Raw genomic sequence first — 25,508 nt, 5'->3', positions numbered from 1 at the left:
GCTTGCACTGGTTTTAGAAAATTGATCATTTGTAACCTAATGCTGATAAATGGATTCAATTGTATCCAATGTGAAGAGACCTTAATTATTATCCCCTGATCTCAAAGTTTTTTTTTCATTTTTCTTTTATTATTCATATGTGCATGCAAGGCTTGGTTCATTTCTCCCCCCTGCCCCCACCCCCTCCCTTACCACCCACTCCACCCCCCTCCCGCTCCCCCCCCCTCAATACCCCGCAGAAACTATTTTGCCCTTATCTCTAATTTTGTTGTAGAGAGAGTATAAGCAATAATAGGAAGGAACAAGGGGTTTTGCTGGTTGAGATAAGGATAGCTATACAGGGCATTGACTCACATTGATTTCTGTGCGTGGGTGTTACCTTCTAGGTTAATTCTTTTTGATCTAACCTTTTCTCTAGTTCCTGGTCCCCTTTTCCTATTGGCCTCAGTTGCTTTAAGATATCTGCTTTAGTTTCTCTGCATTAAGGGCAACAAATGCTAGCTAGTTTTTTAGGTGTCTTACCTATCCTCACCCCTCCCTTGTGTGCTCTCGCTTTTATCATGTGCTCATAGTCCAATCCCCTTGTTGTGTTTGCCCTTGATCTAATGTCCACATATGAGGGAGAACATACGATTTTTGGTCTTTTGGGCCAGGCTAACCTCACTCAGAATGATGTTCTCCAATTCCATCCATTTACCAGCGAATGATAACATTTCGTTCTTCTTCATGGCTGCATAAAATTCCATTGTGTATAGATACCACATTTTCTTAATCCATTCGTCAGTGCTGGGGCATCTTGGCTGTTTCCATAACTTGGCTATTGTGAATAGTGCCGCAATAAACATGGATGTGCAGGTGCCTCTGGAGTAACAGTCTTTTGGGTATATCCCCAAGAGTGGTATTGCTGGATCAAATGGTAGATCGATGTCCAGCTTTTTAAGTAGCCTCCAAATTTTTTTCCAGAGTGGTTGTACTAGTCTACATTCCCACCAACAGTGTAAGAGGGTTCCTTTTTAGATTCTTTGTCAAAAATCAGTTATAAAAGATATTGTTGGCCGTGTGGTGGCACAAACTTGTAATCCCAGCTGCCTAGGAGACTGAAGATCAAGAGTTTGATGCCAGCATGAGATCCATAGTGAGTTGTAATCCAGCCTCAGTAAATATGCAAGATCCTGTCTCAAAGTTAGAAAAGAAAGGAAGAGAAAAGGGGAGTGTAGTTCAGTGGTAGATAATTTGCCATGCAGGTGTGAGGCCCAGGGTTCAATGTCCAGCAAAACTCTCTTTCTCTCTCTCTCTCTTTCTCCATCTCAAAATCTTACTGTCTCCAAAAAGTGAACTACTAATGATGTAGAAGAGAAATGGATATAAAAGAGGGTAATAGAAAGATGAAAATAATCAAATTACTTTATATGTATGTATGGAAATATAATTGTTATAGAAGTGAGGAAGGGTACCTGGCAGCTCAGAATACTAGCTAAATCTGATGGCTGAGAATGATAGCTTGGAGGTTGAAAAGGACTTATCTCTGCAAAAGTGTCATTAATGGAGTGACTCATGACATACAGCAGGGTCTTGATGACCTGAAAACTCATTTCCCTGGAAATGAAAGTCCCACTGTGATCATCCAAGGTCACAAACATCCCTGCCTAGCATGTGATAAGAATTAATGACATATAACCCAGTTTTCCAGAGCTAACCACAGGATGTCCACAGATCCCACCCCCCACACACAATAAAAGCTTAAGGTCTTAGGACCCCTCAGGGCAATTTCCATCTAGAGACTGGGTGCTTTCTCCTCTGAAGGGTGTACTATCCCTTTACTCTTGCTTTTATTTTGCATTAATAAACCTGATCCTGCTTAAAACTCCTATGTGACCATTCTAAATAATTTCTTTCTCAGGTGAGACCAAAAACTTTCAGGTGGTAATACATGTTGCAGAAGAATTGTTGTAGGGTTTGGGATGACATAGAACTCACAAAACCCAATGTCATCTTGGTAAGTTTATGGAAACCTATAAGGCCAGAACATCAGTTCACCTAGGCAAGAGAAAAATAAGAGATGAGACCAGAGATTAGACAAGAGGCAAGAGAAAATGAGATGCATGTCACCTGTATGGTAACTCCTCTACTGGAAGCAGAGAACTTTATACTATGGAACACTCCACACCCCAGGTCCTACTCTGACAGGATGTCCAAACTTGACACAAAATGAGTGCCTCACAGGGTAACCAGAAGCTCCACTTACACAGTGAGTGTGTTCTCTACTACTGTATAGCCCATAAGGGCTATGATGTACACCATAGCCCTTTTACACCATGATGTAAAACTCATTGTAATTCATAGTCATCCCCACCTGCTTTGGTTTGGTAAAGACAATTCTCTCTGCTCCCTCCACTGCTTTTTTTTTTTTTTTTTTTTTTTTTAGCAAAGGTGGCAAGTCAATGGAAAGAGAATAGCGTAGGGTGGAGGAAGGTGGGTACTACCCACCTGCTCTCAAAGTGACCTGAGCAGCCTGCTTATACAATTGAAAGGGGGAGGGTATAAGGGTATCTTTACCAATCACAACAGTCTTGTCATTTTTGCACCAGACATGGTACACTCTGTTACGCTAATGAAGGATTGTGTTTGCCCCAATCAAGGGCTTTTACTGGTAGAAGTGGCAGTTGTGGCACTTGGTTTTCTGTTGAGCAGAAGTCTGGTAAAAAAACTCCTTGTTAGGGCAAGGCCTTCTGTAGCTTGAGTTGTGCTTTGGATGTTGGCATGAGAACAGTCAACTGCTTGACTGGCAGTCCTGTGCTTAAGGCATCAGGGGCCTTAGAGAAGGGCCTAGCAGCTTTCAGGGAGTTAAATCTCCACAAATCCCAACCTTAAGCTTCTTTCAAGGAAAAAACATCTCAAAAAAGGTGCTTGAATAGGTTTATCAACAACTTACTTTAACAACATTTAACAATGCTCTAGGCAGGCTTATTTTCTGCTTAGTGTCCTCAGTAAAAGTGGCTCCCTATCATCCGTTTCAGGAGTTGATGCATAACCGTGTTTCAAGACGTCAGTGATACATAACCTGGTTTTTCCGGACTGAGCAACCCTATATCCACAGAACCCAATAAAACTTGAGGTCTTGGGAGACACAGAACAGTGCTATTTCTTGACCCGTCCCATCTGAAAGGTGAACTTTTCCTTTGTTTCGCACTATTCTCTTCCTGTATGAGTTTCCTCTGTTAGTCCTTGAATCCTTTCTCTAAGTACTCCAAGAATCTTTGACTGGAGTTCAGACAGATGAGCTTCAACTATGAGGAGCCATGTGCGATCCAAGACAGCACCTCTAAGAGGACAGTTAGAAAGGGAAAAGTCATGGCCAAGAAGGATGGAGGAGGGGGGCAGCGTTTGATTACTTTGGAAGGATTGTGGCATCTTGGTCCACAAGTCAGGGAACTGGGCTGAGTTGAGTCCCTAAGGCTGTCTCCAGCTTTGCCCCAGATGTCAAATGCCCATCGCGGAATGTAAACACTGCCATGCTCCGGACTTCAGAAATGAGTTCCTTCCACAAACCCAGGCTTGGTTGGGAACTCCAGGAGCTATCGCTCTAGCGCCCACCAGCCCTCCTCCCGCAGAGGCGGCCCTGGCAACCCTTTTCTTGTGGACCCAGTACGATGCAGGGACGGAAAACGTTGCAGTCGTCAAGAAACCGCATAAGGAGGGATTTAGAAAAGAAAAGGTCAGCCGACGCTGACCTAAAGCCTTGTGTGAAAGGTGAATAAGACTGCTTCCCGGGTCCCACAAGGGGCTTCTTAGTTTTTCTTCCAGGGATGCAGGTGACCAGCGCACCTAAGGTCCGCCATGCAACTGTCGGTACTACATTACCCAGAATGCTCTGTAAGGAACGGAAAGGAGCTGAGCCAATGAGAATTCAGAACACAGTCACTTCCGGGTTTCCGGCACCAGATGGGGTGTGACTTCCGGCCTCACACCGATGTTCTCCTACTGTCTGATTTTGGCGCTGCGTGGCTCTCCTGACTGGAAGAACGTGGAATCAGGATCAAAGTCCCGCTGGGTTGCCCCCAGCGCACAGCGGCTGGTCCGAGGGACACCTGTGGTGACGGCCTTGCTCGGTCCCAGCTGCAGCGGCGTTATACCATGGCGCCTTCCAAGCCGAGCAACCTGCATCAGGTAAGTTCTGGGTTTCTCTGCTAAATCATTCTCAGCCCAGCCTATCTGAGTGATAGAACCTGGTTTGGGGCTCCTGAATGGCGTCTTTCTGCAATCAAACGCTCTATCACTGACCTGTATCCCAATTTTTTTTTTTTAGGTACTTGGGGTTTGAACTCAGGGCTTCAGGCTTTCAAGGCACTGGAGCCAGGCCTCCAGCCCGAGGCGTCCAGATTCCTTAAGGTGCTAAATGAGGTTGGGGAGTCTAAATTCCCCTCCCAACGATTGCCTCACCGATCCCGGTGTTGTTCTTTAGTACGAGATGGACAGACATAATCTAAACTCAGAGCCTGGAATCCAAACTCGGCAGAGTGTCATAATGCTCAGGAAAGGGAGGTGAATTGAGGGTCAAGCTAGGACCCTGGGGTGTGGGTGATGGGCACCGTAAACATGGTGCACAGATGTGAACACTGTGGGGACAGTGTGGAGCGTGTGGGGACAGGTCGATCTGATAGGGTGGTGGTCATGGTGCCATGGGCGATGTACCTGTTTGGATGCTGATGTCTGGGTGTAACTGAGCAACGTGATGTTGAAGCCAAGATCTTTGCTTTTCGCAGCACTTCGGACACCAATTTTGTGGTGAGCCTCGGTGTATCCAGGGTCTTTCAAGAGGTGGATGTATTTGTTTAGGGAAAGTTGGTCATAAGCTACTGTGAATGGGCCTGAGGAGGAAGACCACTCAGGCTAGTCACAGAATGAGAATTTTTGGAGGGAGAAAGTCTGTGACTAGAGAGAGGAAATGAATAGGGTCATGGATGTTTCAGGTCCATAGGTGGTTCTTGGAAGCTGAGGTTGAAGTTAGAACAGAGTTAGGAAGCAAGGCATCCAGACCAGGATGGGAGGCTGCCTGTGGCAGTGGGGACTTGGAGTGCACTGGGATCATTTTAGATCATACTTCTATTTTCTTTGTACTCTGGATGTCTGGTGTTGAATTACATTTAGGAACATCAGGGATATTTCTAGGATGTAAGCAATGGGTGGAAGTGCCTAGTGATGTGGGGTTTTATGAGAGAGTGATACAAGGACTTACAGGAATGTGGAAGAGTCGTGTGGAATGATGTCCTCAGGGTCCAGGCATTGAGTATGTGAATAAAGGTTTATGCAACATGGACTATATTGCAGGTGTGGTCTGGCTTTGTGAGACTCCATTGAGTTTGGATGTTAGATTCTGAGTTTATATGATGTCCGTCTTGGCATCTCATTGCTGGTGTGTAACAACACAGCAATCAGTGCTACCATTAGTTGAGAGCAAGCATCTGTGGCACTGGAGCCTATTATCCCCTGTGAGGGAGAGATGATGGAATAAGGAGAGCAGGAGATGGATGAGTGAAGCAGTGGACTTGGAGTCCTACTAGAGAAGGTGATTGTTGATTAACTTCCCACTAGAGGCTCTTGGCCTTGTTATGAGTCAACTGAGGCACGACCACCCAAGAAAGATTTTAAAGGAGAGTCTTTATTAGCCAGCTGGCGACTGCTCTGACCAACAGGTTGTTGAGTCTCAGAGAGCAGCCCCGTTCCAACTTTTAGCAGGGTTTATAAGGCAAAAATCCCTGGCAATCTTTGCAAAGCAAGCAAGCCTGGGTACAGAAGCGAGACAATGGCTATTTGCTAAGGTACAGAAATGAGACAATGGTTATTATCTATGAGTATGAATGAACACAATCAACACAATCCACACAATCATTTGACCGTATCCTAGTTTGGTTCCTTCTGTTCTTTTAACTTTATGAGAACCAGACTCCCTCCTTCAGCGAGGGATTAATAACTCCCCTCTACACCTGATTAATAGCTTTCCTCTACCTAAGTTGTTAACCATTTCATTCCCCACTGCTTTTACTTATAGAGTCAAATCTTGGACTCTTCTGACTGGATAGGATTGTATTTAGTTCTCAAGACCATCAGTTTCACGGAAGAAATGTGTTGTTGGATAAAGTTAAGTAAGGCATTTAGAATACAGGGTCCCACTGTTAGACCCAAGATAAGTAGAATTAGAGGTCCTGATATTGCTGTTATTAGAGTAATCAGCTAGGGGGACCAAGAGAATAAATTTTGATACCAGTTTCCTGATGATTTGTGGAGATCTTCTCTGTCCTTTAAATTTTTTCTCACTAAAGTTATGCTGTTTTTAATTACCCCTGAGTGACTTGTATAGAAGCAACAGGTTTCTCCCAGAGCCACACATAGTCCTCCTTGCTTTAAAAATAGGAGGTCTAGTCCCCTCCAGTTTTGTAATACCATATCAGCTAGGGAATCTAATGAACTCTCTAAATTGGTGATAGATTGTCCTAACTTGTGTAATCTTGGTCAATTTGTTTACTTAGGGTTTTGAAGTTTATATCTCCAGTTATTAATGCAGAAGCTTCTATGGCGGTCGACCTGGCAATGCCTAGTCCTGTCAAGACAGGTACCAGGATAGGAGACGCTCGCCTAGCTCTATGATTAGGAAGAGGAGGGGGAATTTGTAGGTGTTGTCTGCCTGCTTCCCCTTCACATAGGTAAACCTGGGGAATGATATGGATTAATACACAGAGTTCCTCATAATTTTGTCTGGTAAAAACATGAGCATTGATGCAAGGAGTTATTCCCATAGTGCAGGCAAACCAAGTGCCAGGGGAGGGGCATTAGGAAGGAGGGGGCATCACCTGGATCTGAGAGGATGACTTCCTGGGCACATGAATTTTGATAAGGGGAGAGTTTAAGATTGTAGACTGGAGTCCCAATACAGAGGCCTTGTCCCTGTAGGTCCCCAAGGGTGAGTTTGGGGTTAAATCCCCATAGGCAGACAGATTTATTGTTTTCAATTTTAGTTTGGGTCAGATTTTTAATGTTCAGTTCTTCAGAGCCAAAGATGGCATCCACCACTAGACCTACATAGTAAGGTGGCTCAGGATTTAAGCAGAACCAACAATCTTGTGTTAAATCAGGGTTAGTAGCACTTAAAGCTCTAAAAACTGCATCTATAGTCCTGAAGAGGCCTCTTTGAGTAACTCTCGACGTGGGAGGATTTGGGCAGGGGGAACTGTGGTTTTTCTTATTTTGGGGCCTCCAGGGGCAAGTGGACCAGGAGGAATCTGATAGGGGTTGTAGGCATTTGGGCTGATACGAACCTCTTCCCTTATTTCCTCCATTCGCTGAATGGTGAACTCTGTCCCTGGATCTCTACCAGTCACATATAATCGAAAGCCCCATGTTTTTCTTGTTTTCCACATGGACTTTGACCAGGGTTTCCAGAACTTTAAGGTTATCTTTAGAGGGTTACAAGTTCCCCTTCCACATGTTTTACTGGGAGTGTCTCTGCGAGAATCTGTGATGGAGATAAAGGGGTCATTATGTATCCAGGGGGCTTCAGTTACACAGCTCCAACTGGCACAATAGTATTGGCCTGAGCCCTGGCAACCAGGGGTATTGGCTGGACAAACATAATATTGTGTACTCTGCAGCTCTTCTTCTAAATTGTAGTGACCACATCCATATCGATTTCCCCTCTTTCCTGTATACCTGTATAAATTCCAGTTTTTTCCAAAGAGATCACATATATCTATGGAGAAAGTGGGCTGTTCTGAGGTCTTGAGCCTTTGTATCACTTGCCCTGTGACAGAATCTCGAAGTTCCCAAATGACATTTTGGGGCTGGTGGGGGTTGGGATATGCATGAGAGTTAGAAGTAACAAGTAATTTTAAGGGCAAGCTCATTAAAAACAAATACAGGAATAACATCTTGGGGAAACAGAAAAAGACAATCAATTAGGGACACATTTAAGTCTTATCTTGAGGGGGTCCTGATTAACCTTAGGTTTGATGACTGCCCAATGCTGGTCAGAGTTCTCCATGAAGGTTTTCTTAAGCTGAGTATGATGAATCCATGGGCGTTTTCCACTACCTTGACAGCCATGGGATGGACAGGATCACAGTGTAGGGACCTTGCCAGCAGGGCTCAAGGTTATCAGGGTGGTGTCTTTTTACCCACACTAGGTCTCCTGGCTCATAAGGAGTCCCAAGGGGGCCGTCGGGTGTTGCCATTCTTTGGTCTTGCTGGACAGCTGAATGAATTTGTTTGAGAGTGGATTGAAGAGCCTGAAGGGACTGGAAAAGATCATGATTAGAAATTTTACTCAGGGTTTCCTCCCCCAACCTGGGGATTATGGGAGGTGGTCGCCTATAGAGGATCTCAAATGGAGTGAAGCCCTGTCTATAAGGGGTACATCTAACTCTTTAATAGGGCTGCAGGAAGGAGGTTCACCCAGTCATCACCTGTTTCCAAGGAGAGCTTAGTAAGCAGCTCTTTTAGAGTATGGTTCATCCTCTCTACCTATCCTGAACTCTGGGGCCTATAAGCACAGTGTAATTTCCATTTGATCTGTAGTGTTTTGGCTATTAATTTAGATATTTTAGCTGTGAAAGCTGGGCCATTGTCAGACCCCAGTATTAAAGGGAGGCCAAATCGGGGAACTATTTCTTGTAGGAGTTTCTTTACAGTAATCTGAGCTGTTTCAGTTTTAGTGGGGAAAGCTTCAGTCCATCCAGAGAACGTATCAATCATTACCAGTAAATATTTATACCCATATAACCCTGGCTTGATCTCAGTGAAATCAATCTCCCATTGTTCTCCAGGGAAGGAACCTCGAATTCTTATTCCTGGCTCAACCAGGGGTGGTCCATTTTAGTTGACCTGTTGACATATATTGCACCTTGTAGTGAAATTTCATGCCAGGTGTTCTAAATTCTGGATAAAGAACCGTTTTCTTAAAAGTTCAGTTAATTTTGTGGATCCTAAGTGAGTAGAGTCATGAAGGTCCTTTATGAGCGTATGTCCCAGAGAACAGGGAAGAAATATTCTTCCATCTGGCAACGCTTTCCATCCAGAGGGGCTTGTTGTTAGCTGGAGGGTCTCTTCTAATTGTAAGTCCTGTTTTGTATAATTTGGTTGTGAGGGCAGAGCTGGGGGGTGTGTCAGTAGAATTTCTAGAGGCCCCACTGCTTTTGTGGCAACTGTTCTTGCAGCTTGATCAGCTGTCTGGTTTCCCCTTGCTTCAGGGTGGTCTCCCTTTTGATGACCACGGCAGTGAATAATGGCCACCTTTTTAGGAAGCCAGAGGGCCTCTAAGAGGGCTAAGATTTCTGGGACATTTTTAATATTTTTACCCTTGGAGGTAAGGAAGCCTCTCTCCCTGAATAGGGCTCCATGTACGTGGGCTGTTGCAAATGCATACTGGCTGTCTGTATATACATTGATAATTTTATCTTTCCCGTTCCTTAGACCTTGGGTCAGGGTGATTAGTTTAGCCTTTTGGGCTGAGGTTCCATGTCCAAGTGCCTGGGCCCAAATGGTCCGGTCCAGGGTGACTACTGCTGCCCCTGCATACCTTAGTCCATTGGTCGCAAAACTGGAGCCATTGGTGAACAGTACCTCATCTGGCTCATCCCCGGGGACATCAGTCAGGTCTGGTCGAAGGCCCTGGTTGTTCTCAAGAGTTTCTAGGCAGTCATGAATGGGTTCCTCAGGATCGTCGTCTGGAAAAAGTGTAGCAGGGTTAAGAACAGCAGTCTTTAAAAATTTTATTCTGTTCTCATCTATCAACAGAGCTTGGTACTGAATTATACAAGCATTTGTCATCCATCTGTCTGGCGAGGCTTTTAAAACGGTGTCCACCGCATGGGGAGCCACTAGGTGGACCTCTTATCCAAAGTTAGTTTATTAGCCTCTTTTACCAGTATGGCCCTGGCGGTGATGCTCTCAGGCATATTGGCCATCCCGCTGCGACCGGATCCAGTCTCTTTGAGAGGTATGCAACTGGTCTTTTCCATAGCCCCAAGGTCTGAGCAAGTACCCCCTTTGCTATGCCCCTTACTTCAGCTACATAAAGGTAGAAGGGCTTCTGGATATCTGGCAGGGCAAGTGCCGGTGCTGACACTAATGCCTGTTTCAGCTTTTCAAATGCTTGTTGTTCTGTCTCTGTCCACTCTAGGGTGGCATTTCCCCCGCTGGTGCTTGCATATAAGGGCTTAGCTATCTCTGAGAAGCCAGGAATCCAAAGCCGGCAGTATCCAACAGCTCCCCAAAATTCTCGCACTTGTTTTTTAGTTCTTGGTGGCAGAATTTTGAGGATAGCCTCAATACGCCCCTTGCTGAGAGTCCGTTCTCCCTGGGTTAAATCATAGCCCAAGTAAGTAGCCATGGGGGTACACAATTGGGCCTTTTTAGCTGAAACATGGTACCCTTTGTCTCCCAAATCTTTAAGCAGGTCCTCAGTGGCCCCTCTACAATCAGTCTCATTTTCAGCTGCCAATAAGAGATCATCTACATATTGTAATAGGACTATCTCCGGATGTTCTGCTCTGAACGCTGTAAGATACTGGCTGAGGGCTTCATCAAACAGGGTAGGGGAGTTCTTAAACCCTTGTGGCAATCTTGTCCAGGTTATTGGCCAGAAAAATCCCTCCTCCAGGTCAGTCCATTCAAAGGGAAAAATGGGTTGACTCATCTCTGCCAACAGGAGACTGAAAAAGGCATCTTTCAGGTCCAAGATGGTGTACACTTGGTGGCTAGGAGGCAAGAGGCTGAGGAGAGTGTAAGGATTGGGGGCCGTGGGATGGATTGTTTCTACTCTCTTGTTTATTTCTCTTAGATCTTGGACAGGATGATAGTCATTAGTGCCTGGCTTTTGGACAGGTAAGAGAGGTGTATTCCATGGTGAGTGACATGGAACCAAAATTCCCGCTTTGCTTAGCCTCTTGATGTGGATGGCAATGCCTTTTTTTGCCTCCATGTTAATAGAGTACTGTTTTACTTGTATGGACATTGCCTATGAAGTAAGTTGGACTACTATTTGGGCATGATGATTAGCTAGTCCTGGTGGGTTAGATTCTGCCCATACATGGGGAATCCTTTCTTTGAGTTTAGACAAGTAGGGGGGGGGGTCTCTGGAGAGTTTTGTTCTGTCATAGACAAAAGATACTCTTTGCTTAAGGTACAAGTCAATAACAATTTGATGGGAGGTTGGCCTTGGGTGTCCAAATAAGTTCCCTCCTCCTCGAAGGAGATAGTGGCTTGTAACTTGTATAGGAGGTCTTGGCCCAGCAAAGGGTAGGGACAGTCAGGAATCACCACCAGAAAAGAATGGGTTATAGTCCCTCCTCCTAAGTTAGTAATTCGGCCTTCTGACCAGTGATAGTCTTGTTGAGTTCCTGTGGCTCCTTGGATAGATACTCTTCCTTTGGATAAGGGACCTTCTGGCCTTTTAATAACTGAATAGGCTGTACCAGTATCACATAAGAATTTGACTGATTTGCCCCCCAGTTGAAGGGTAATCATGGGCTCCAGGGTATAGGGGGGTGGCAGGGAGCCCTGGCCCCATCACTCCAGTTGGAGAACTTTTTGGTTCCCCCCTTTCCTCTTAGGGCATTCATTTTTCCAGTGTCCCTTTTCCTTATAATAAGTGCATTGGTCCTTTTCCAGTGGGGCTCTAGGGTTTCTTGCAAGTTGCCGGTTGGCAGGAGGCCTAGAACTTCTCGAGGGCCTGGAGGTGGGAGTTTGCAGAGCTGCCACCATCACCTTTGAAAGTCTTTTTGCCTGTCTATCTTCTGGCATGTCTCTATTATTATACACACATTGTGCTATTTCCACTAAGTCTGATAATTTTCCTTCAAATCCCTCCAGCTTTTGTAATTTCTTTTTAATATCTGGGGCCGACTGGGAAGTGAAAGCAATATTTATTGCCCTTCTATTTTCTGCTGCCTCTGGGTTTATAGGAGTGTATGTCCTATATGCCTCCAGGAGGCACTCCAGGAATGCTGCAGGGGACTCATCTGGGCCTTGTATAACCTCACTCACCTGAGACAAATTGGTGGGTTTCCGGGCTGCAGCTCAGACTCCCTTAAGAAGGATCCGGTGATAGTTGGCGAGAGCCTTCTTACCTGGATGAGAATTCGGATCACAGTTAGGACGACCAAGGGAAAAACAGTCCCTAGAATGTCCTGATTCCCCGTAGGAGTCCCGTCTGGGCCCAGGACATTTTTTCTGGCTTCCCGCTGAATGGGGTCTCACTCTTCAGCTGTGAAGAGAGTCTGTAACAGCTGTTGGCAATCATCCCAAGTAGGCTGGTAAGTGAAAAACACAGTCTCAAGAAGAGAGATTAGCCCCTGGGGCTTGTCAGAAAAAGACGGATTTTATTGCTTCTAGTTATAGAGATCAGTAGTTGAAAAGGGCACATAAATCATGAAAGGGCCCTCATCTCTGGGAGTTTGTCGTAATGGGAGAATAGGGGCTGAGAGGCCAGATGAGGGGCCCTCTGCCGAGGGTCTCAGCTCCGGGGACCCACTTCTGGTGTGTGGTGGACTCAAAACTGGGCTTGGGTCCTGCAAGTTGGAAGGGGGGTAAGGAGGTGGTGGGGGGAAAATCATTGTCCAGTGAGGCATCCTGTAGAACAACCTTTTTATCCTCTGGATGTGTAGATGGTGAATGTTTTGGGGGCTTAATGGATAGGAGGACCTTTGAGCAACCTATGCTTTTCTTTATGCACTTTTGTAGCCAAGAAGGCTTTTCAGATAAGACTTCAATCCAGGTCAGGATGTAAGGAATCTAGTCAGGGTGGATGGGCTGTCCCATGATGACCCGTTCCACCCAATAGGCTGTAGGCAAATCAAAGGTCCCCTCAGCTGGCCATGCCACATCGAATGAGGGCCAATCTAATTCACAGAATTTTCTCAGTATATAGGCATCACAAGAGGCTCCCAGGTCCAAAGCCTTCTGCTGGAGAGAAGAAAGGTTAGTCAGCATACATTGCAAAGGACTGGAGGTAGAGGAAGATTGTCCCATATTGTAGTTCCAATTGTCCTCCAGTCGCCTAGGGTGGTCCAAAAATGTTAAACATGAAATGACAAAACAGACACACAGAACAAAGACAATGACTTGAGGCCACACAGAACTAGACCAGACAGTGTCAGGGTAACGTCTTGCCACCGCCCAGGATTTGGGAAGTAATGCCGCGTCCAGCCATTCCCTGAATCCCCTTTATCTCTGGAGGTTTTCCTGACCAGATGACTCTCCGCTGTGAGAATTGATGTCTCTTGACTCCACTCATCGCCCATGAGGATAAGGAGGTATGTCCTGGGGCTGAGGAATGTCTCTCAGTGGCTGCCCCCTAGGGCCTCCACCCTATCGGGCACCGTGGAGTCCTAAGAGATCAAGACTCTATCAGCGTCTTGGGGTCGTTAAAAGGATCTCACTGGGGCCTCCAAATGTTACGAGTCAACTGAGGCATGACAATCATTTGACTGTATCCTAGTTTGGTTCCTTCTGTTCTTTTAACTTTATGAGAACCAGACTCCCTCCTAAACCTCCCTCAGCAAGGGAATTAAAAAAACACCTGATTAATAGCTCCCCTCGACACCTGATTAATAGCTCCCCTCTACACCTGATTAATGGCTTTCCTCTACCTAAGTTGTTAACCATTTCAGCCTTTCTACAGGCAGAGTATTTGTGTCCTAACTCTGCACTGATCCAAAACTGTAGCAGTTATTGATGAGCAGACCTGAACTTTTCTCTTTGTACAACCTTCATGACAACCTTGTCTGCTGGTGGAGGAGCCTCAGTTGGAGGGTGTAGCTGCCTGGATGATTCGGTCTCTGTAGACCTGTTGATGTCTTGAAACTGTAGACACCCTTAGGACCAGTCTGGATGGCAGGATCTCCACCTGGACTTGGGTCATACCTCCTGTTCCTAATCAACCCTATAAAGTACTCCGCAATCATTTCAGCTCTTCAGTCGACAGTACATGAAGAACAGTACATAGTGTTCATTTGCCTTCCAGGTAGAAAGCATGCAAACTGTCTGAATGAATCTATGCATGGTGTCTCCTTTTGGATCAGTAGCATTTACAAGCAGCTGAAATGGTATCTTCAGCTTCCCAGAGAATCAGATCTTGCTTTGCATTAATGATACTACTCTTAAGTTTTGGGTGCACAGCTTTCGACAAAAGATCCCAGAAATCTGTTTGTGGCCCCTTTAAGATAAAAAGGCCCCAAGTGTCACAGCTCTTTTAGAATTTGTCCAGCAGGTTTTCTGGCTTATGCTGGAAAGCCCCTAAAAAAAAAAATCCTCTACACCCTTACTGTAGATTCCTAATATGATTTCTACTGACTCTTGATTCCTGGCTAAAAATTCTCAGATAAGGACACTGTAGTCCAGACTTGTGGTACCAGAATTATATGGAATTCTGGTGAAATGATCGCACCAGAGCTTTCTGAAAAGCTTTCTGAAAAGGCTTGTTTCCATGATTGGATAGCTAGTTATAGGTGAGATTTCTTGTATTCCTCTCCTGTCAGGTATTTTAGCAGTTTGGGGTCAGTCTGCTAAACCGAGTTTTGGAACTACATTGTCCACCATGAAGTGGTATGGGAATAGGTCCCAGAGGAGAGGCCATCTCCACAACACAGCAGTGGTAGAGTGCCCTGGCCTAAGTATAGAGTCTGATGGCAGCTGTCATGTTGAGGGACCTTATTTGGGATTGGGCCACATAGTCAAGGACTGAAACTGAATATAGGGCCTGGTGAGGTACCTGCCATTGTCACCAAATTTCAGGTCACTGTGTTCCCAATGGGGAGAATCTCGTGTGTAAGAACATCAATTTAAGTGCAAGTTTTTTGAGGTGCTAGAGATTATTCCATGGACCACTGTGTAAAAATTTCTATTGAAGGAGTTTGCAACATGTTCATCCATTGACACATTTTACCCTTATTTTCAGGGTACCAGGAACCGTGTATTGCCAACAGAAGTGGTACCAGGTCTACAATACAAAGTTTTCCTAATGCTGCTCCCAATTAAAGAGGCAGGAGGGCAGAATATGACATTGAAGGCCAGGGAAGCTGATTCTTGTGCATTGTCTCAGAGCAGGCAAGAGTTAGTACTGAGGACTGAGGCTCAGATAATTCCATGATTCAGACCTCCTGGCTCCAGGGTTGACTGAGTCTGTGAATGCCTTTTTGGTCATCTGCCTGTCATACAACATAGACTTCTTTGTTTATAGAAAACCTTGTGGCCCTAAACATGTGACTGGCACTGAGTGGATGATGTTCTAGTCCCTCACTTGCCTTGACCTCACACACTGTCTCTGGATTATGTCTGGGACTTTTCTGCTACTCTTTTATCCCTTGAACCTAGGGACTCTGAAAAACCCTGAGTACAAGGTTGTAATTCCAGGGACACTGTGTAAGGCACAGTGGCTTGCAGTACTTGCAACTACTGGAATGAGGGGTAAAGGTCATCCCAGGCATAGATTTCAGAATGCAAAATGCAGGGAAGTGAGGCTGAACAGATTCAGGGGACCACAGGGTATTTTCTCACGGGAACTATGAATGCAGGTGTGGCACATGGCCTGGAATGGTTTGATAGAAAGTTGTTTTTCTTGTGAAGATGATGGGATGTTAACATCAGGGTATTTCAGGTTGCTTTTTCTTTCTTTCTTTCTTTCTTTCTTTCTTTTTTTTGTGACACTAGATTTGAACTTCCTCTACCACTTGAAGCACACCTTTATCTCAGGTTACTTCCTTATGTAGGGATTAACTTCATTATCCTTTCCAAAGACACTGGCCTTTTTGGAAAATTGTGCTAAAATGAGATTTTCAGATTTTAAGGGTAAAGAAAATGTGAACGTTAAGGGTGACTCTAAGATTTCTGGATTTTTTAGCAGTTGAGATAAAAACATCTGTTGTAGGAACAATTTTAGTGGAGATATCAACAAATTGGATTTTCACCATGTTCAGAGTATGAATGTTTCAGTAAGCATTAATAGAAACATGAAGAGGACAGGCGTCCATACATGTGTTGTACTCTGGAGGAAATTTCTGAATGAGACATGCAAAAGGTGGTAGCCCTGGTCTGCCTTGCGGTTTTTCTGTGCCTCTGTGGATTGTAGTACAAAAGGGAATCCTAATCATGGGATGACTGTACTCTTACCAACCTTGAAAGATGAGGCTGATCTGTCTTTCAAGTACAACCACTGGATGGGGGTGGTGTCCGTCACAAAAACGGGTGTGATAGATGGTCTGACAGGTTATCAGTGCTTTCAAAGGATGAGAGCCTTGAGATGGAATCAGAGGCCTAGAATAACTGCTGTGAGTTGACACTTTAAGCACAGATAGTTCTTTTATTCACTTAGCTACAGGCTTGGTGAAATTTTGTTACAACCCCTGAGATTCTGAGAAGTTTCAGGTTGCCTACATTTAGGGGTCCAAGTTACTACCTAAGAGAGTCACTTGTCTGTGGTGAAAGATGACTGGAACAGGGTTTGCAATGATGGATAGCAGGTGAGGATGTTGTGACTGGTGAGAGACATCAAGTACACCATTAGTTTTGTGGGACATGGAAGTCTGGGAATCAATGACAGTTCTTAATGGAAAAGTAGGAGCACAAGCATCATAACCTTAAGAGTACTGTGTGGGTTGCCTCTGACAGTGGGCACAACTGTGTCCAATTTGCACCAAGCACTCTGTGGACATTGTGTACTGAGGTGAATCAGGAGGGCAGAGAAGCAGCTATATTTTTGGACTAGAGGATGGAAATAGGTGGAGGATTGTGTGTGAGAAAGGTATGGTCTAAAACATGATGTGCACCTGGAAAAAGCATGTGAAATGCTGATCCTGTGGACTTGTTGGTGACATGAAGCTGAAAGGTGAGCCCAGGTTATCTCTGGGCAGTAATATCTGGAGGACACTTGTGCAATTGACTGACATGAATGTATACTGTATGCCAATTCCAGGAGTTAGATTTTGTCTCCCTCCTCAACTAAATTTGTGCTGTTGGAGGAAATAGTGATCAAATATGCATAGAGGAGAGACTGTGCCTTAGGAGCACCAGCATCTGGTATCCACTCTGAGGTGGTGAGGGTGGCACATGGAGTAAACAGAGGATGGATGTAGGGGAACTGGTTATGTCAACGTGGAGTCACTCCTAGGAGAAAAGCTGATCATAGATGTTCTGTTCTAACCATGGCAGGCCTGTGTGACCTTTGAGGATGTGGCCATTTCCTTCCCTCAGGAGGAATGGGAGTCCCTTAATGCAGCTCAGAGGCACCTATACCTCCATGTGATGCTGGAGAACTTTGCACTTGTAACCTCCATAGGTAAGTCCATCACACTCACCCAAACTCTGGTCTTTGCTCATCTTCTTTTTCCCAGAAGCAGCTGTCTCTTCAGTGATAGGCATTGGGCTGCATTAACTTACCCACTTTTCTTGTGGGTGTGTTGTGGTTTTTACAGCTGAATTGTGTGTACTTCTCTGAGCTCCCAAACAGCTGCTGTTATAATGAGTACAAGTACAGATTTGGCAGGAAGGTTTTTGCCTTGGTCCCTGCTCCCTGACTGGATACCTGCTTAACTCCATATGTCTAATTATGCCACTTTTTGCTGACATTTCATTACACCTGTCTGCATGATCATCACCAGGCCTTGTCATGATGACTTGGCCACTGTACTATTCTGTCAGTCCCCCTTCCAGTCTTCTTTGTAATATCAGTTGTTTTCCTCCAGTCTCCTGAGTACTGAGTTGCTTACGGCAACTGCTGATTTGTTACATGCCCCATATCTCTAGAAAGTTGGTTTATGTACCTTTCCTAAACTGTGTGAGTGGGATGCTCAAAAAATCCTGGTTGCTACATCAGATAGACACGGATACATGATCTCAGAAGTGTTCGGTCCAGTTAAGGGATACCTGATGGAGGTCATGACACCTGGGCTATTTCTATTTGATGATGAAACTATCTTATGTCTTTAGTCTTCATGCAATGCACTGTGGTTTCTGCATTGTTCTCCAAGAGTGACCCATACCGAATATATTTTGAGTTGTGAACATTTCCTTACATGTTGCCTTTATGTAGTTTGAGCTTTTGGCACAATGTGACTCAGGCTGTCTTTTCTTGTTTTCAAAATTTTTTTTATTCATTAGCATGACATTTACAAGAGTGGTTATAGTATATCTTAGTTAGATTCACAGCTTCCCATCTTTCTCCTTTTTTCCCCTCTCCCACTTTTTGTAGAGTCGTTTCAGTAGCTCTTAATGTTTCATTTTCATATAATATCAGGTAGTCTTTTAAAAAAATTTTTATCCAATTATTATTGTTCTGGGGCACATTGTGATATTTACAAATGTGCTTATTCAGACATTCTTTGATACAGCATTCACTTGTTACCAGCTGACAAGGTTTTATTGAATAAGTTTGCAAGGTGAGCCAAGCACCGGTGGCTCACTCCTGTAATCTTAGCTACTCAGAAGGCAGCGATCAGGAGGATCAAGGTTCAAAGCCAGCCTGGGCAAATAATTCCCAAGACCCTATCTAGAAAAAAATCCAACACAAAAAAAGGGCTGATAGGTTGGCTCAAGGCGTAGGCATTGAGTTCAAGCACCAGTTACACACACACACACACACACACACACACACACACAAATTGTATGGTGATTTCGTGAGATTTTGTTGTACTTCATGGATAATACTACCAAGTGGCAGTGCCTGAAAGTGTTTTGCTGCTCAACCCAGTCCTCCATGTCACCTCCTATCCTGTGTTGTTTACAAGATTCCACTGTGTTTAAAGCCAGTTGTGTGAAGCAACCCCTTAGGCAAATTGAGCCCTGCTTTCACATTTTGCAAACATTCATATAGTGCAGGATGTGTACATCTGTGATACAGTGCATTCCTGCCACATGCAAGCCTGCATTTATCTCAAGCACATCCGTAACATTTAAAAAGCCTATGAAACTTTGCAATCTTACAGCTTGGCCCTGCTCCTACCAGTGTCTGCATGCATTTCATTATGTTTTCTCTGCTTTTAGGTTGTGCACATAGAGTAGGTGATAAGGAGTCATGGATGCACACTGTTTGTCTGGAAGAGGTATCACACTTGATGACTTTAAAGGCAGGTCCAGCCACCCAGAAGATTCACCTCTGTGACATCTGTGCCCTTGTCTTGAAAGACATTTTGCACATGGCTGCTACACTTGTGCAGAAGCTGTACATGTATGAAGCATGCGCAAGTCTAGCCCAGAAGGATCACACTGCAGAGAATCCTGTGAAGTGCGTCATGGACAGGACTTCATTTGAGAAGCACTGTGAATTTTTTGTGTCAGGGAAATGGTTCAATTGTAATGACCTTTGGAAGGATTTCCCAGCTCTTTTTGAACTTCTGAAGCCTCAGGTCATTTCTAATGGTGAGAGGCCAAACAGTGCTCAGCTGGATGACACATTTCACCATGGAAAAAGTTGTTCCAGGTCAGTTAACAGCAGCAAAGGTTCCAGCCATAAAAATGTGGCTTTTTATAACCTGAGAATCCACAATGGAAAAAAGCTTTATGAGAATATGAAGTGTGAGAAAAACTTCCCTGATGGCTACTCACTTGGTAAGCACCGGTGTGTCCACATTGAAGACAGGCCTTATGAGTGTAGAGAATGTAGGAAATCCTTTAAGACAAAAAAGGACTTTATTGTACACCAGAGAGTTCACACTGGAGAAAGGCCTTATGAGTGTAGAGATTGTGGGAAATCCTTTACGCAAATAAATTCCCTTATTGTACACCAGAGAGTCCATACTGGAGAAAGGCCTTATGAGTGTAGAGATTGTGGGAAATCCTTTAAGGAAAGAAATTCCCTTATTGTACACCAGAGAGCCCATACTGGAGAAAGACCTTATGAATGTAGTGATTGTGGGAAATCCTTTAAGGAAAGAAATTCCCTTATTGTACACCAGAGAGGCCATACTGGTGAAAGGCCTTATGCATGTAGAGATTGTGGGAAATCCTTTAAGCAAAGAAGTTCCCTTATTGTACACCAGAGAGGCCATACTGGAGAAAGGCCTTATGAGTGTAGAGATTGTGGGAAATCCTTTACACAAAGAAATTCCCTTATTGTACACCAGAGAGGCCATACTGGAGAAAGGCCTTATGAGTGTAGAGATTGTGGGAAATCCTTTAGACAAAGCAATTCCCTTATTGTACACCAGAGAGGCCATACTGGAGAAAGGCCTTATGAGTGTAGAGATTGTGGGAAGTCCTTTAAGGAAAGAAATCCTCTTATTGTACACCAGAGAGGCCATACTGGAGAAAGGCCTTATGAGTGTAGAGATTGTGGGAAATCCTTTACGCAAAGAAATTCCCTTATTGTACACCAGAGAGGCCATACTGGAGAAAAGCCTTATGAGTGTAAAGATTGTGGGAAATCCTTTAGACAAAAAAATTCCCTTATTGTACACCAGAGAGGCCATACTGGAGAAAGGCCTTATGAGTGTAGAGATTGTGGGAAATCCTTTAAGGAAAGACCTGCCCTTGTTGTACATAAGAGAGTCCACACTGGAGAAAGGCCTTATGAGTGTAGAGTATGTGGGAAATCTTTTAAGTACATAAGTGTTATAACTAAGCATCAGAAAACCCACACTGGAGAAAGGCCTTATGAGTGTAGGGAATGTGAAAAATCCTTTAAGCGAGCATGTGAACTTACTGAACACCAGAATGAGCACAGTAGAGAATGGCCTTATAAATGTAGAGAATGTGGAAAATCCTTTAAGGGAAGATCTGTTCTTAAAAAACATCAGAGAGTTCACTCTGCAGAACGGCCTTATGAGTGTAGAGAATGTGAGAAATCCTTTAAGAGAGGAGGTGATCTTACTCAACACCAGAGAGTCCACAGTGGAGAACGGCCTTTTAAATGTTTAGAATGTGGAAAATCCTTTAAGGGAAGTTCTGGTCTAACAAAACATCAGAGAGTTCACTCTGGAGAAGGTGTTATGAGTGTAGAGAATGTGGAAAATCATTTGTGTGGATAGGTACTCTTATTGTACATCTGAGAGTGCACACAGACACAGGTTTTATTAAGTGTGAACAATAAGGAAAATTCTTCAAACAAGATCCCTTAATTTATGCCAGAATGTCCATAGTGGACAAGGGACTTCTGAGTGAAGAATGTGGGAAAGTGTTTGAACACACAATCAATTTTATTCAACACCAGAACTCTCTCAGTGAGAAAAACCCTCATGTGATCTTGAGTTGTGCACATGTATTTGGAAAAGCAGTTTGAGTTGTTTTTCCCCAACCCAGACTCAAGCAGTCTTCTACATAGTTCACTGTCACCAACTAGCAAGATTTTACTGAATATGGTTTTGTGGTGATTTTGGTAGATTTTATGGCTGCTTGTGGATAACAGTACCATGAAATGGCAGTGACTGAAAGCTGCTTGCAGAGGTAAAAGCCCTGCCTCTCCTTCCTGTGCTGTAGCTCATCCTCATGTCCTTTCTGTTGAACTTTGGCAGATTCTACTGACTTTAGAGGCCCAATTTTGTGAAACAACCCTTCTGCAAATTTACCCAGCATCCACATCCTGATCACATCCTGCATGTCGGGGTGTAGTTCAATGGTGAACTGCATGTCTACCATGTGTAGTTCCCTGGGTTCAATCCCCAACTTCAGAACAAAAAAATCCTATGGACCTTTCTTTTGGTGGGCCTTGGCCCCACTACTACCATAATCTATATGCATTTCACCATCATTTCTGTGATATTATCTGTGGGCATTGAATAGAGTATATGGAAGTATCCTCTGAGCACAGTTTTTCTCTGGAAGGGCTGTCATACTTAAAGACTTCAATTTCAGATCAGTCTACCTAGTAGACTTATTCCAGTGACATGTGTCCCATAGTTTATAAGACCTGGTTGCTCCAACTGTACATAATGTACTTCCCCAGCGTGAGAAACATTAAACTGAAGGAAACCCTGAAAGAGGGGTGTGGACAGGACCTCAGCTGAGAAGAGATTTGAATGTCTAGTGTCCAGGAAATTGTTGAATTGTAACAACCTTCACTAGGACTCCCAAGCTATTTTAGACCTGTTGCTTCTGGTTATTCCCAATGGTGAGTCACATTAGTATTAGCTGCCATTGCCCTTTGCAAAGATACTATGAATTCTTTCCTTCCTTCCTTCATTCCTTCCTTCATTCCTTTGTTCCTTCCTTCTTTCCTTTTCTTTTTGGTGGTTTGAATTCAGGGCCTTGTTCTCGCTGAACAGGCATGCTACCCCTTAAGCCACGCCATAGCCCACCCTCCTTCCTTCCCTCCCTTTTCCATGATGGGGATCAAACTCAGGGCCACATGCATGTTAGATAAGTGCTCTACACTGAGTGACATTCCCAGTCCCTCATCTTCTTCCCTGCTTTCCTTCCCTCCCTCTCTTACTCCCTACCTGCCTCCATTTTTGGTTTCCTGTCTCTTTTTGGCGGCACTGGGATTTGAACTCAGGGCTTCATGCTTGCTAGGCAGGAGCTTTACCATTTGAGCCACTCTACCAGCCTATTTGTTGTTTAAATGAAGAAAAGTCCCTGACCATAAAAATACAGCTTTTATAGCCTGAGAATCTGAACTACAAAAAAAAAATCTATAGTCATAGCAAGTGAGAGAAATTATTTCTTGATGCCTGCTCACTTGCTCTGCACCAAAGATTCCACAGTAGATAAGAGTTTTGTGAATGCAGAGAATTTGGGAAATCATTTAAGAAAGTGCTTACTGTATACTAGAGAGCCCACCCTAGAGAAAGGCCTTATGAATGTATAGAATGTGGCACATCATTGAGGCAAAGTGTTGACATCACTGTACACCAGAAAATCCACTCTAGAGAAAGGCCTTCTGAGAGTGAAGTAGGTGGGAAATTCTTTGTGCCCAAACTAAGCATTGTTCATCACCGGATAATTCACATGGAGGTAAAACCTGTGATTCTGGTTGTTGTGGCGTGTGATTTAGCCAAAGAACTCTCCTCAGTACACATGAAAGGGTTCACACTTGAGAATGGCCTTATGCATGCAGCAAAAGATGAAACTATTTGCACAACATGAATCTCCTTTTTGAGAAGTACCACACCACACACAGCCCCCATTATGGTAGTAAATGTGAGAAAGCTTGCAGCCCAAGATCCAACCTTATTTAGCAGCAGAAAGTCCCTTCTTGGAATCAGCCTGGGACCTGAACAGAATGTGGTTTTATTTAGTATATCCATAGTGGAGAGCCTCAGGGATTCATGTGTCTGAACTAGAACTTAATACTTGCAGATAACCAGTGGGTGAAATTCTTTGTGAGTTACACATGGGGTGAGGATGGCAATAGCTGCTCTGCACATTTTGAACTCTTCAGGACCTTGGCCAGAGTGAAATCATTGCCATGCTGTCTTAGACATGCCATTTCCCTCTACCACTGTGCACTTTGGGGAAAAAACTACCCTGAGAGTCTAAGGCAAGGTATCCATGTCTCTTTTCCCTTCCTTAAGAAAAGTCTTGACTAGAATGTTAGGGCTTATTTATTTTGTTTGCTGAGTGATTGCAGTGTGATGATACCATTACAACCAAATGAACTCAGTGGTGGTTCAGATGGAGGCTTGGAAAGAAGGCTTATGTTCTTCGTGGAAGGTTTTGGCCTCACATGACACTTGTAGCTGATATTTGTACCATCAAGTCGCTAAATGTAACTGTCTGGCTCACATTTTTCAGGTTTGTACACTAATAAAGGCATTATTTTTCACATCCAGGTTTAATCTTGGTTGTTCTTTTAACTAGATTGGATCGCATTAAATAGAATTAGGATCTACATGTATGAGTTGAAAGAGTTTTTTTGGCACCCTCAACCATACGTGCCTCAGTGGGTTGGGTATAATGGCAGAGGGCAATTTTTCCCTAATGAGTATGGCTGCCAAGGACTTCCCATGAAAGAAAATGAGGTTCTGGTCATAAAGACAAATTTTCATGAAGAAGATATAAGAATTCCAAATATATATGTACTGAAAGTTGGTAGTGAAGAATGTGGGAAAGTGTTTGATCATACAGTCAGAATTATTTGACATTAGAAATTTCTCAATGAGGAAACCCCTCAATTTTCTGAAATAAACACTAGTGGACATAAAGGAATAGATAGCAGCAGAAAAAAAATGCCTTACTTCAATACCACACTCTCATTAGTTTGATCATACAAACAAACAAATGTAAAAGGAAACTTCAGATTTAGGTTGTTCGGTGGATTAAATGGACTTGCAGACATGAAGAAGCAATACCATTTGATAGCTGCAGATTACCCATTCTTCCCAACAGCTTCCAAAACCACACATTTTGGGCCGTAAAGCAAGATTTAACCAAAACAAAATACTGAAATAATTTCTTCATTCTCAGCAGCTTTTAATGGGATGAAATTAAAAACCAATAATAGAGTAATTATACAAACCATACATTGAACAACTTGTATTTGAATGATCACAGGATAATTGAAGAAAACAGAGAGGTTAAAAAATTGCCAGGACCAAATGAAAACAGTTTACCAATGCTTTTGGGGTACAGCAACCACAGTTCTGAAAGGGAAATTTAAAGATATTAGTCCATATATTAAAAATTTAGAGAAGTCTCAAATAGCCTATTGATGCAGTGTAAGTCTTAGGAAAAAAAAGATAAAAGATGCCAAATAAGTAGATTGAAAGAAATAATAACAATCAAGAGAGAAATTAAAGGGAGATTTAAAAACAACTAAACAATGAGTTAATTCTTAGAAAGATAAACCATATTGAATACTGAAGGCCAAGTAAACCCCTCCCAAGAAGAGAGAAAAATTATTAAAATTTGATGTGAATGGGAGATATTATAGCAGAAATTTGAGATCAAGGATATTTTGAGAACATTCTAATAAATTATAGAATTAAGAAATCAAATGGATACATTTCTAGGTACCTGACCTCCCAATATTGAAGATAGGAGATATAAAAAACCTAAACAGATTTTTAATTACTAATGAGATGAGGCAGTAATAGTCTCTCCACATACAAAAACCCAAGACTGGGCAGATTCCATCCTGATTTCTCTATCAGGCTATTCAAGAACAACAATGCTGTCTAAACTATTCCTTAAAAGAACAGGAAGAAATGATATCAAACTAATTATATGAAGCCAGGATTACCCTTATATGAAAACTGGATAATGGCAAAACAAAATGAAAGACAATAGACCAATATGTTTGATGGCTAAAGATGCAAATATCCTCTAGAAAATACTTGGAAACCTTATTCAGTAATCCAGTAAAATGAGGATACAACACAGAATGAAGTACAACCACTATGGAAATCAGCATGGACATTCCTCAAAATAGTAAAAGTACACTTTTGAGTACACCATAACATTCGTAAGCATAGCTCAAGAATGAGAGTCACTGTGCAAGATCTTTGCATGTCCATGTTTATTACAGCACTATTCACAAAGGTCAAACTGTAAACAGCCAATTTGCTGTACAGCTGATGAATGGAGTTCAAAAA

At 43.5% G+C, this 25,508-nt stretch overlaps 1 protein-coding gene and 1 non-coding gene across 2 annotated transcripts; both read left to right on the top strand.

Annotated features, from left to right (window-relative positions):
• Positions 1-3,999: 3,999 nt before the first annotated feature.
• LOC109700285 (uncharacterized) lies at positions 4,000-23,742 on the top strand. Its single transcript, XM_074058443.1, has 3 exons — positions 4,000-4,167; positions 17,197-17,323; positions 19,027-23,742. The coding sequence occupies exons 1-3, from the start codon at positions 4,135-4,137 to the stop codon at positions 21,006-21,008; spliced, it is 2,142 nt and encodes a 713-aa protein (XP_073914544.1). The 5' UTR covers positions 4,000-4,134; the 3' UTR covers positions 21,009-23,742.
• On the top strand, positions 14,227-14,288 carry LOC141418319 (U7 small nuclear RNA). Its single transcript, XR_012442987.1, has one exon. It is a non-coding gene; the product is annotated as a U7 small nuclear RNA (small nuclear RNA).
• Positions 23,743-25,508: the final 1,766 nt, after the last annotated feature.

This window comes from Castor canadensis, chromosome 16, assembly GCF_047511655.1.
Source record: "Castor canadensis chromosome 16, mCasCan1.hap1v2, whole genome shotgun sequence".
In the NCBI taxonomy this organism is placed as follows: domain Eukaryota; kingdom Metazoa; phylum Chordata; class Mammalia; order Rodentia; family Castoridae; genus Castor; species Castor canadensis.
The sequence above is the reverse complement of the archived record's forward strand: the minus strand, read 5'-3'. Positions and strand labels throughout refer to the sequence as shown.